At 38.0% G+C, this 14,162-nt stretch overlaps 1 protein-coding gene across 16 annotated transcripts in view; it reads left to right on the top strand.

The window, feature by feature from the left end:
- The window catches only part of ppip5k1a (diphosphoinositol pentakisphosphate kinase 1a), a 114,172-nt gene that overhangs the window by 40,717 nt on the left and 59,293 nt on the right, over positions 1–14,162 (top strand). For all 16 annotated transcript variants that reach the window (XM_061887333.1, XM_061887331.1, XM_061887322.1 and 13 more), the window contains 3 exons: positions 6,795–6,916; positions 7,000–7,182; positions 10,650–10,791. In XM_061887333.1, the coding sequence (XP_061743317.1) occupies positions 6,795–6,916; positions 7,000–7,182; positions 10,650–10,791 (447 nt within the window). The remainder of the gene's footprint in view (positions 1–6,794; positions 6,917–6,999; positions 7,183–10,649; positions 10,792–14,162) is intronic.

Here is a 14,162-nt window from a genome sequence, read left to right as displayed (position 1 = left end):
TGTCTCCCATCAAAAATGTGTGGCGCATTATGAAGCGGAAAATACGACAGTGGAGACCCCGGACTGTTGAACGACTAAAGCTCTACATAAGACAAGAATGGAAAAGAATTCCACTTTCAAAGCTTCAACAATTAGTTTTCTCAGTTCCCAAATGTTTATTGAGTGTTGTTAAAAGAAAAGGTGATGTAACACAGTGGTGAACATGCCCTTTCCCAACTACTTTGGCACGTGTTGCAGCTATGAAATTCTCAGTTAATTATTTGCACAAAAAAATGTAGTTTTATGAGTTTGAACATCAAATATCTTGTATTTGTTGTGCATTCAACTGAATATAGGTTGAAAAGGATTTGCAAATCATTGTAGTCCGTTTATAATTACATCTAACACAATTTCCCAACTCATATGGAAACGGAGTTTGTATATTTTTATCAAAATGTGATAGCAGGGACCCTGCCATTCAAAACTAGGCTGCTACATTACTAATCATTAATGTAACAATAGCCGAAAAAAGAGTAAAATAGCAATATGAGAGATCATTGATCCCTGAACACAATGGAGTTTATGTAGGCTTTATGATGCAGTTACATTATAATATAAACTATCAGAGACAGCTTCAGGAAACTCTTCATTTAACATAATTTCCTTTTTGCTGCTTCAACACAGCTCAATCAACACAGAAAAAGGTAAAGTGAAATAACACAGTTGTTAACTGTAGGTTAACAACTAAATTATTATTAAGTTAACTAATGCTTGTCTTTCTCTCAGACAGACAGGCCTTTGCTGTCTGTAACACACACGCACGCACATACCGCAGAGTGAGCCAACGTTACGCTAAAAGCTAATTAGCATTCACCTCAAAGACGGCAAGCGAGCTGATCTGCCGCTTATGTTTCTAGAACGTCAATGGGCTCATAGTGATGTTAATAGTAGATGACTGGGAGGTGTTTATTATAATTTAGGGAGCGTCTGCTGCCCTACCTGCTAAACACCTACCTGCCCACTCTACTCCATGCGCGCTGAATACGCACTGCTGATTGGCTGTTACATGCGCTCCGAATACGCACTGCTGATTGGCTGTTAACGCTCTGCGTGTAACCAATCAGATGGTTCTGTGGGTGGGACAATGCAGAGACGAACTGACAGAGGCAGAGGCGGAACTAAGCGCAGCAGCTTGTTAAGACTTAAGTTTGGGCGGTGGCTCTTTGTTCTTAACGCGGCTGCTTTAACAATAAAGCGCTGCAGGAAACCCGGCATTCACAGTCCACTCCTTTCTTGAGATTATTTTAACAATTGTGAAAATGAACAAATCGCACTCACTACTGGTCGTGCAGCGGTACTACGTAAAATAGCGGACCGTAAGGTCTGCTCAACACAGCATGGTATGCCTTTCTTGACCTCAGTTAATGTGTGAGTGTATGTGTGTGCGGTAATGTCTGTCCTCGGTAGTTAAAATCCCTCACAATACGTAATGTCCTACCTGCTGTTGGGCTTTTCCCCCCTCACATTGTTGTATGTGGAGCTCAGACAAAAACAAACAAATATGGCTTGCACGCATTTCTGACCAATCAGCTACTTCATTCAAATGCACCTATCGACACCACCTAATCTATTTTTAATGAATGATCAACTATTTGAGTAAAGAAAAGAATCACCATTTTGGTCATTGCTTGCATTTTGCCAAAAACTGCTGACACATAAACAGTGATATAATCAAGGAATAAGAGGCAATTTAATTTTTTTAAGTGTTGTTTTGTAAATGTTAACTTGAAAGAAAAGTATTCAATACGCCACTGATATGTACTGTGGAATGTAATTTTTGTCTGCTGTCACTGCAATGATGACGGTTTGGATGTCCTTGCATTCCCGTTTAGATGAAAAATTAATCATAATCCAAGGGTTAAAAGTAAAAGTTGCTGTCTGCAGACACTGTCTTTGGGTGTCGTGCCTTTTGTTTTTGTCTTCATCTCCAGGTATAAATTTAATATCATATTGATTGATTGATTGATTGAAACTTGTATTAGTAGATTGCACAGTACAGTACATATTCCGTACAATTGACCACTAAATGGTAGCACCCGAATAAGTTTTTCAACTTGTTTAAGTCGGGGTCCACGTAAATCAATTCATGGTAAGGTGGATGAAGAATTGTATTGATTCATGGCAATTGCCTCCTATCATCCAGATAAGAGGCATGATTTAAAATCAAAAATAACTGACGAGCCGAAACGCGATGCAGCTGCAGGAACGGCAGAAATAGGACATTGACTAACTCACAGTACAGAAGCATAAGGTCGTAGTTGGCTCTCTCTGTTATCAATGTGCCACTAAAAATAGTTTGTCGGCATTAATGCTTATAATAAAAATATTGCTAAAATTCGGTTAATATTCCGGTCACGATATGTAAATAGAGTATTGTTAGCAGGTTTTGGATGGTTATTTAGAAAGTTTTGTAGGCGGAATAGTTTGCTGACTTTTTATTTATTTATTTATGTACAACTAAGAACGCATTAAAAAGGTATAACTAATGTGTTAATGTCCTATATAAGAATTGTGAATAATAGACAGCACATATTTTTCAAATTTTTGCATATACCCAGTATGACTGATCTGCTGATATGATCAGAGTGCAGAAGCATTTCTATCGTGACGTTATCCCACCTCAAATCTACAACATTTATTTCGTCGTGGAATAATCAAATTGTTCGTCTGAAATTGTGGTATTTTGTGATGTTTAATAGATGGTATTTTCAGATACTTTGGGGATTGAAAATACAATTAGGATTTGGTTTAATGAATACTAAGAAACACAATTACCGTATGTCCTTGAATAGCCGCCGGGCATGTAATATGCGCCTGCCTTGAATTACGGCCGGGTAAAACTCGCTCCCCAAATTAATAAGCGCATGCTTACTTTTACCGCCTGGTCAAATTTGTGACCCCACGAGTGATCTGTCCCCTGTCGTTATTTTAATACGGGGGCAGAGTTTTTTTAACTTTTACTGTGTGTAAACCAGGGGTCTTGTTCCACAGCCATACAGATCACTCTAACGGTTGTTATATAAAACAACTTCAACACTTCTTCCAATACGCGCCACACTCTGTGAACCCACAATAAACCCCCTCACCCCTCCGTGCGTTGGTTGAGGTGGGCGGGGTTGGGGGCGCGTGTATAATAGCCAAGAGTCACGGATACACGGCATTATGGGTAATCCCTATGCTGCATTTATAATGTGCCACAGAGCCAATGCTCTCCAGAAATGTGCTTGGTGTGTGTTCACAGAGTGTGGCGCGTATTAGTAAGAGTTTTAAAGTTGTTTATATCACAACCATCAGTGTAAAATTTATGGCTGTTGACCAAGTATGCATTGCAATCTCGTTTAAGAAACAGCGAAATGCATGCGTCCGGCCGGCACGCAGACAGCATGGTGTAAAAGTGGGCGCGATGACATGCGGTAGAGCAGTGGTCCCCAGTCACCGGGTCGCGGACGCAAATTAATTTTTTACTATTTATTTTTTTTATCACACTCAATTTACTACTGCTTGCCATTGGTAAGCGCAGGGGTGAGAACAGGTTTTAAAATTAATAGCGCCTGCTTACTTTAACCGCATGCCTTGAATAAGCGCAGGTGAGAGACGAGGGTTTAAATTCATTAGCGCCCCGGCGGCTATTCAAGGAAATACGGTAAGCATATAAAGTTACTTGTTTTTCCATCTGCTAGTACTTTGTTCCGCTTTTGTCGACTGTTTTTCTTGTGACTAAAATGTTAAATTTAAGTTGACGTTGACATACATGGTCAACCATTTTTGTTAAGATAAAATTTGAGACACAAAGGAGTAATTTCTGTGAAAAATCGATCCATATATGTTGGCATTAGTTGTAGTTTTGTCAATTTCACAGCGACATATCTATGGTCTTGTTACAAAGCATTAAACAGTGCACACAGTCACTTCCTGTTCAGTGCAAAGTAAGCTTCAAAATAAATAATTTCATAGATTGTATTTTGCACAGTCAGCTGAACAACTGACCTAAATGGGAATATGTTTGAAGATGGAGCAGGACAGAGATGATTCAAGTTGAAAATAAATAATTTCACAGATTGTATTTTGCACAGTCAGCTGATCAACTGACCTAAGTAGGAATATGTTTGAAGATGGAGCAGGACAGAGATGATTTGAGTTGAAATACTTTACTGACCAACATTGACATTATATACAGCATTTCTCAGCAGTTTCCAAGGCAACATATTTTCAAATTAAGCTGTGGTATGGAATGCCCATCCATCCATCCATTTTCTACCGCTTATTCCCTTTCGGGGTCGCGGGGGTAGCTGGTATGGAATGCACTTTTTAGAATGTTGTATATAATTCACAATCCTCATGTGAGACAAGCACATTGTGTTTGCCTTTTTTTATGCTTGTATTTGTAGATTCGATCTATTCTGCCGATTAAGTGCTCTAAAAAAAATCTAAGAACTTCCATCAACATTTTACATACATGCTGAAAGTATATATGCAATGCAGTAACAGGCATATTCATAATCAAATTTAATATTCACATATCCTGGTCATTTTAAGCATTAAGACAGCTCATTAGTTTCACAGACGTATCATTTTGTTCTTGTTCTACCTTAACAAAATACAACTCTTACTAATTATTGCAGACTCCATGAAAGCCAACAACAAATGATTTGCAGGCATGTGATTTTTCCGTCTATAGTCGGAAATCCGTCATTTTTATCTCTGTAAAAATATAGAAAAACATTTCCCATTTTTGTTTGTTTTCACCAACCTACGTGTGTTAAAGGTGCCATGTAGTAATGTGGCCTGGAATGGTATTGCAATCACGGTCAAAATTCTATAATCCCCTCCCACTCTCCATGACTGAGGTTGCCAGATACGCAGCCGAATCAGAGTCCTACTCCAAGGAACTTAAAATGGCAATCAACGAGTGCTATGCTGTAGGTTTTTTCTTGATTATGCTTCTTGCAAGATGGTTTACTAAGTAATTATGTCACATTTTACTGATGTCGAATAGTCAAATATATTTTTTAAAGTTATGCAGCAGTATTTTTATCGGGATTCGGGAGAGATTGTTGGCATTACCCTGCTAAATAGTCTATAATAACCGCATGGAACAACATTGAAATAATTATATATAATCTACTATTTATCGCATAGGCCTACTTTGATGGAAAGTCCAGGCCAACAGTAAAATTACTGCCACATTTCGTTCAGCGGAACTCCATGTTGCATCCAACCTGACATTGTCTTCAATTTACACACATCACCATCTTTCTTCTATGAGCCAACCCACGTTACGCAAAAACTACGTTACACATAAATCTTGTAGCCTACTACCATGTCAATACACGAAGTAGAAAATCATTACATGTAATGCATTATATAATGCCAAGCAAATACCACCCCATATGTGTTTAAAGCACATACACTACTAGAAACCGCAATTAGCCATGCTAATGTTGGTCTGACATGTTCAGTAACTTTACCAGTGGTAGTAGCTCAACAAAGAGGGCAGTGTGTAACTGGCAAACTGCATGTGACACACTCACAGACTTTTTAATTGGTAGTAGAGGGCAGAGCATCGAAATGAAAACAACAATATTTTGGGACTGTAAATGTAATTTTGAAATGATCATATCCCGGCTGAACTACCGTTATCAGCTATAAATGTATTCGAAAAGAACATGATTTATTAATACCTTTTGACATATCAGGGTCATTTAATGATGACTTGACATTAAATCATTACTTACGGCACCTTTAAAATCTTGATCTGTCTCTTTGCCATACCTGCCAACAGCTACGGTTTTACCGTAATGAGTATGGTTTTTGATAATCCAGTGTAAAAACTATGGTTTTCTATTAATAACGATTAACTTGAAAATCAAAGCTACATAGCAAAGCTACTCCAAGGGCAGGGGACAAAATATATACACTGCACTGGACCTATGGCCCCCAGACCCCCGGCTTATTTTCAGTCTTTTTGGTAAATTCAAATCACATGCCTTGATTTGGGACAATAATGATCCAAAACCTTATATTTTTTAGCCTAAATATTAGGAGGATTAGCTACAAGTTGTAGATGCTGAATTATAAGATGATCCAGCAAGTTGAACTATTGCTAAGTGCTAAACAAGAAATACAAACAATGACAATCAGTTTATATGGTCTGCTGTCAGTGGGATGCCGACTGATGGGATGTTTATATTTTCCCGTTTAGATAAAGAATTAATCATAATCATAAAAAAAAAGGTGGACGCAAACTAACATCTTTCCATGGTTTTGTCATAATCTCTGGGTCAATATCTCGGTTTATGGCCACAACCTTTTACTAGAATTAACTTTTACCAATTCAGAGGCGATACGGTAGCTCACCGGCTTATGTCACTAAAGCTGCATAAGGTACATTACCTCTATGATTAATGCGCCACTTGAATTATTTTCTTGGCTCTTTTAACACTGTCGCTAATACTTGGTTAATATGCAGGTGACATAATGTACCGTAAATTGAGTATAGTTGGCAGTTTTTGGATGTTGTCAGAGTGCTTAATGTGTGCAATCAATTATTCCCATTAGCTTCATTGTTCACCTCATACTTCCCATATATTACAAATTAGAATGCGTTAAAAAAAGGAAATACCTATGTGTTCCTTTCTTGCATAGGATAGAGATTGTGAATGATAGGCAACATTTTTATAAAAAGTGCATTTTGCCCTTCAAATCTTGTCTTGTCATTATGTAATTTGACCTAAACTGTTTGGGGTCCTTTGCAGGAGACTATGCTGGTTTTCCTGGCTGTGGATTACTGCGGTTGCATAGCACTTATAGACATGACCTGAAGATATATGCATCTGATGAAGGCAGGGTGCAGATGACTGCTGCAGCTTTTGCAAAGGTACTATTGTATAGTTGTGTTTTTTTTAAACAATTAACAAAAAAATGCCAAAGTATTTTTTCTTTCAATTTCTATGTCCTTAGGGTTTGTTAGCCTTGGAGGGGGAGCTGACTCCCATCCTGGTACAGATGGTAAAGAGCGCTAACATGAATGGGTTGCTGGATAGCGACAGTGACTCACTAAGTGGCTGCCAGCATCGTGTTAAAGCCAGACTTCATGAGATTCTACAGAAAGATAGGGATTTTCTTGATGAAGACTACGACAGGGTGAGTTAATTGTATTAGTTTAAATATGCTTAAATGTCTTAACCTATTGACTTTATTAATTGGGACAAGGTCTTATTTGAGTCTTGTACTCAAATAAGACATTTGAGTGCAAATCAATAAATGCAGATTTATTGATTTGGTTATAACTGTAAAATCTACATCGAGTTAAACGGAGGACCGCAGGAAGCCAAAGTACTTTTTGTCTGAACATTGCATTATCTCGACTACAAGACAATTAAAGACACAACTCATAAAGATTTGAGGCAGCCAAAATCAACAATAGCAATCTACAATATTAACCTATTTTACAGTATTAAGTAAAACATAAAATTGACTATCTTCATTTTTCTACCGCTTGTCCCCCTCGGGGTCGGTGGAGGGTTGAAGCCCATCACCAATTTATTAAATTATGTTTATCTTGGGATCAATCTGTACATTACCATGCACTAAATTAGTCGGATTTTTCAAACCATGGAAACACATTAATCCGATGGTGTTCAGTTTTTTGTAATGTCGGACTAACACAAACCTGTTAAGCGATTTCTGATTCTGATTCTGATTGAAAGGCATGTCTCTCACTCGCCAACTCCCTTCGTATTGCGCATGTGCCAGCCTCAACACGCGGGATTAAAGCCAGACGCAGATACCGTTCAATAAAAACATAAGCAACAATTATAATGACAAGGAGACTGTTATTTGCTTTGCAAAGTGCATTGATTGGAGAAAGAACAAACAAATTTATTTATGAAGGTAGCTAAGGAACTGTACAAATTGGACACCCGTACGAAATATGGATAAGATGAAAGAGAACAAAGTGAGTATATTAAAGGCAAATAATAAAGCATACGCAAACCTCTTTACACTGCTTTTGTGTTTTTCAAATTAATTAACAATAACTCTGTATTTTACACAACTGACTTGATAGTCCAGAACAATAGCAACCTTCATCTGAAACAATATCGGATGAGGCACGAACAGTCTTTTCTATAGGTTTTAAAACTCCTTCCATCAATCCACAGAGCCTTATGAATAAACTCTGAGACATTTCAAAGTTTTGTTTCCATTATTCGTTGTCCAAAAATTCCTTTGAAAAAAATCTCTGCCACCAGTCTTTCTTTGATTCAGATTAGGGCTGGGCAATATATCGATATACACAATATATGTCGCGGGTTTGTCTCGGTGCAATATAGAAAATGACTATATTGTGATATTGGAGTAAACGTTCTTACGCAGTTGCTTTTAGCTGCTGGCATTACACTACAGGCTCTTCTCGCTCTTTCCTGTCTCCTTCTCACAGACAGCAAGCGCACCCTCTTGCATACATCACATACGTCTTACGCCCTCGCGGAGCAGAGAGGTAGCAGCATGGGTAACTTTACGTTAGTTGCACGTAAGCGATGATAATACGGATTTTCGATCCCTCAGGCAGAGATGTGCGAGTGGTAATACGAGAGAAAGTAGGTGCGAATGAAGGAAGAATTAATTCCCAAGAAAAACAGCAGGGGGTCCATCGTCTGCCGGTGGTTTGGCTTCAAGTGGGAATATGTCAAACAGACAACCGTAAATTGTCAAGTGTGGGCCAAAAGCGTTGCTACAAAAAGTAGCATTACTCCTAATGTTTAGCATCATTTGAAAAGTCACCTGCTAGAGAATGTCAACATCTCCATTCGGTGCCACACGCCCACACCATCAAAATGCTGAGGCAAACATTTCCAGACAGACACCGTATGAAAAAAATAGTCAACAACAGAATTTAATAACGTCGGTAGTGACATACCACATAGCAAAGGACGAATACTATTTGATTTCCTATTATGCAGCTCATTTTTATTTGACACTTATTGAAATATCTTGTATGACATCATGCACAAAAGTGTACTTTAATTGTTTTAAACTATTGTAGTGGCGTTCTGTACAAAAAGTGCACTTTAATTTAGTGTTGTTTTGATAAGTCATCTTAGTGACTTATGGGACGGCGTGGCACAGTGGGATGAGTGGCTGTGCGCAACCCGAGGGTCCCTGGTTCATTCCCCACCTGGTAACAACCTCGTCACCTTTGTTGTGTCCTGAGCAAGACATTTCACCCTTGCTCCTGATGGGTGCTGGTTAGCGCCTTGCATGGCAGCTCCCTCCATCAGTGTGTGAATGTGTGTGTGAATGGGTAAATGTATAAGTATTGTCAAAGCGCTTTTGAGTACCTTGAAGGTAGAAAAGCGCTATACAAGTACAACCCATTTATCATTCATCATTTAGTGACATCATGCACAAAAGTGCACTAATAGCTTGTTTTAAAGTGTCTCTGACAATCTTGCACTTTCTGTTTTGAAATGACATGAATGTTTGTGCCACTGTTTAATAACTGTTTAAAAAATACACTTAGTTGTGATTTCCTTCTCTGCATGAAAGTTTAAAATGAGCATATATCAATGCAGTATGAAGAAGGATATTTTAATGTAGACACAATGAATCATCATACTGCTGTGATTATATGTATCAAGTGTTAATTCAAGACTAAGGCAAAATATCGAGATATATATCGTCTATCGCGATATGGCCTGTAAATATCGAGATTTTAAAAAAAGCCCATATCGCCCAGCCCTACTTCAGACCTGCATTTGCTCCGATACATTCTTCATTGTAGCGTCAGGTTCGTAGCACAAAATAAGATAATTCCTTAATGTTGTCTATTTAGTAACAGCATATCCATTAGAGACGTAATATTTGTAACCTGTATCATATTACAGCGAACATCACGTACTACTTTTATGGAGTTGCTGATACCGAGTGTGACGTCATAAGTCAACCGGAAAAGCAACACATTAATCTGCGCTAAAAGGAAATAAGCACCAGGAATGCATAGGAATTTGGGGATTTCACCATCTACGGTCCTTAATATCATCATCCTCAAAAGGTTCTGAAAAATCTGAATCTGAAAGAATCTGAAAAAAGAGTGCATGGACACTTGGACTTTACGTGCAGGTGTCCATCCGTTATTTTTCTACTGCCTGTCCCTCTTGGGATAGTGGGGGTGCTGGAGCCTATCCCGGCTGCACTCGGCAGAAGGTTGGTTACAACCTAGACAAGTCGCCACCTCATCGCAGGGCTAATTTAGTGTTGTGAAAATAGAAAAACCTACACTATTTAGGAAATCAGACTAATTTAATGCATGGAAACGTAGAGACTTATTAAGTGTTCAGTTTGGTCAACATTTTCAGACCAGCACGTACCGTATATATAGTCATATGTTTTTTTTTTATTATTATTATTATTGAGATTTATGAGTAAAAGACATGGAGGAAGGAATTAATATAAGTTGAATTGTGTAATTTGTTTAAACATGTCTGAAATAAAAAAAGTAATCATAAACATAACTGCATTTTAAAATATTTTGACAAAGTTGTAGCAGCCTTGTTCTATTGAAATTATTTGTTTTTACCCCCAGTTAAAATGTTTGTGTGTGTTAACAGCTGGCCCCATCATGTAGTGTGTCTTTAGTGAACTCGATGAAAATAGTCCAGAACCCTGTGGAAACTTGTGACCAGGTTTACGCCCTCATTCAAAGTCTGACTGCACAGATCCGTAAAAGAATGGAGGATCCCAAGTCAGCTGGTGAGTTTTTAAAATGTACACTGCAAAAAAGGAGTGTTGTAAAACTGATCTATAGTGGCTACTTATTTTGCTTCCTTGAATAGTATTTGTTTTGTGCCTCATAGTGGCCACTAACATCAAACTTGGTTGCTACTGGGTGGTGCATGATTTTGAGTCAGATTTAGTCTTACCCCTAAATGGAGAGGGGTGTGGTGGGCGGTATAGCCGTGGCGAAGTCAATATAACGTCCATCCATCCATCCATCCATCTTCTTTCGCTTATCCATAGTCTGGTGGCGGGAGGAGTCTAAGCAGAGAAGCCCAGACTTCCCTCTCCCCAGCTACTTTGTCCCGATCTTCCCGGGTGATCGTCTTCATATAATTTGCATAATTGGCTAAGGCATGTATTATTATTTTTAATTTGTTTTAATGGCTCAAAAAATTATACATATATTTTAAGACAAATCTTTATTAGTTTTAGTATCAACATATATTTTTGTATTGTTACATTATATTGGTTTGCTGTAATTCCAATTGTTGCTGCTTGTTTTATAATTAGACTGTAAATTGTCCTTTGAATTATAGATGAAAAAACATCCAACCTGCAAAGCAAAGCAGTCAAACAATGTACTAATATGATCCACTTCAAAAAACTCTTCAAACTTAAAGTGCTTACAAATTACAAAAAAAAAGAACCCTGATAAACATTCTGAATTTATTCATCCATCCATTCGTTTATTCTCAAAATAATCTTACTTATCTAATCGTATGGAATATAACTTATTTCACCAATTATTTATTTATTTTTGTTGGGATTACTTAGGGAGTTTATTGTGCAAACATTGAGAACAGGAAGTTAACAAACGTTTTAGCAACTGTTTTGTAAAAGAAAAGGGGTAGGATTAAATAAACTGTGGTTCTTCCTACTCCTTTTAGAACATGTTGAAAAGAGAAACTGGAAATTGTGATGTATCATGTTGTATGTTTGCATGTTCAAAATAAAGTCAAATTCAACATGTGTTGGTTTGATAGTTCCCATCATGTACTGTAGTTCAGTGGTCCCCAACCACCGGGCCACAGAAGAATTTTTTATTAATATTTATTAAAAAAAAATTTTTTATATATATATATTTTTTTAAATTATTAAATCAACATAAAAAACACAATATACACTTACAATTAGTGCACCAACCACAAAAACCTCCCTTTTTCATGACAAAAACGTCCCTTTTTCATGACAGAAAAAAAAAAGAAGAGCATCCCGCCCCCCTGCAGGGCCGCGCGACTAATTATTAAGCGGTGACCGGTCTGCAGATACAAAAAGGTTGGGGACCACTGCTGTAGTTAACGTAAAACTAAACACATAAAAGAAACTCCATTACAGTAATATACACGTGAATTGCTCATGCATGTAGGAATCTTGTTAATTTGACAATACAACCTGATATTAACTAAAAAGAAGCAATGCAGCTATACAGGATAAAAGTTGGCTCTTATCCCACAAGCAAAACCAGCTTTTCTTACCTATTGGTACCTGTTTTTGTGTATTTGGGATCTGCTTAAGGCCCAAAAATTTGAAAATCAAACCGTGGAGATATTTATAAAACAATCTTGCATTCCTTCAAATTTGTGACATGTGATGTCTGCGGATATCTCTATATATGGTAGAGGTTTACGCGAACAGCTTTGCGCATGTCTGCCATTAGAATCTGACATCGTAGTTATTTTTCTTCATCCTCTTGTTGTGGGGCAGACTGGCTCATACATACATATGCATCCTCTACTGTTGCCATTTCTAATACCAAGTAGCCTATAGTTCGAACTAGGGCTGGGCGATATATCGATATACTCGATATATCGCGGGTTTGTCTCTGTGCAAAATAGAAAATGACTATATCGTGATATTGGAGTATACGTTCTCACGCAGTTGCTTTTAGCTGCTGACATTACACTACAGGCTCTTCTCGCTCTTTCCTGTCTGTCCTCACAGACAAGCAGCGCACCTTCTTACATACGTCACATATTGTCACTTAGGGGTGTAACGGTACACAAACATTTCGGTTTGGTACGTACCTCGGTTCAGAGGTCACGGTACAGTAAGAAAACAACAATATATACATTTTTGGTTATTCATTTACCAAATTTGCTCAATCTTCCACCAAAAATATTTTTCTTAGTGGAATATTTGATGTGAAGTAATGGGAACCTTGGATAGGTCAATAAGTCATAATTACATTGATTTTGATTCAACATTATCTTTTGAGCGATAACAGTTCGAAAGAAAAAAAACAGCTTTGTTTTATTAGTCAACGTTGCAACTTTTTCTAAATTACATTTAGCCTTTAAGCTTTTTTATTTCACTTTTGTTTATGTTTTTGTTTATTTTAATAGTATTTTTAGAATGTGCCATGGGCCTTTAAAACATTAGCTGTGGGCCGCAAATGGCCTCCTGGGCACACTTTTGACACCCCTGCTATAGATAATAAAAAATTAAATCTGATAAATCTATGGGTAAAAAGCAGAGCCTGGCGACACGTGCGCGTTTATCATAACTCTCTCGCTCTCTGTCTCCGCCCCTCCCTCACAAATTATGCTGCGCACACAATTTTTTGTTTTGTTTTTAACCCCTTCTTAACCCTGAACGTACATTGAAAATACACGCAACCATAACTTAAAATGCCGGACAGTTGAGGCATTTAAGAAACTCCACCCGGACAGCCCCGCAAAAGAGGACATATCCGGTGAAAAGAGGAGGTATGGTCAGTCTATTGTAGCCCGGTCACTGCTAAGCATGCCGGTTGTTGTTATTTTTGATTGATTGAAACTTTTATTACTAGATTTCACAGTACAGTACATATTCCGTACAATTGACCACTAAATGATAACACCCGAATAAGTTTTTCAACTTGTTTAAGTCGAGGTCCACGTAAATAAATTAATGGTTCCTCGGTGTGTATTGTTTACACAACGTGCGGTGCACTACTTAATATGACCGAGTGGAACTCGTTCGGTACACCTCCGAACCGAAACGGTTCAATACAAATACACGTACCGTTACACCCCTACTGTCACGTCATATGACACATACATATACTCCCTCGCGGAGCACAGAGGTAGCAGCGTGGGTAACGTTAGCTGTGATGCTAGCCGAGCCATGCGAGTGCTAATACGAGAGAAAGAAGGTGCGAATAAAGGAAGAATGAATTCCCAAGAAAAACAGCAGGGTGTCCATCGTCTGGCAGTGGTTTGGCTTTAAGTGGGAATATGTTGAACAGACAACTGTAATTTGTCAAGTGTGGGCCAAAAGTGTTGCTACCAAAAGTAGCATTACTGCTAATATGTAACATCATTTGAAAAGTTACCCGCTAGAGAATGAAGAGTGATTTTTTTTGA

Source organism: Nerophis ophidion, linkage group LG25 (assembly GCF_033978795.1).
Source record: "Nerophis ophidion isolate RoL-2023_Sa linkage group LG25, RoL_Noph_v1.0, whole genome shotgun sequence".
NCBI lineage: Eukaryota > Metazoa > Chordata > Actinopteri > Syngnathiformes > Syngnathidae > Nerophis > Nerophis ophidion.
This window is presented reverse-complemented; position numbering and strand designations above follow the sequence as displayed.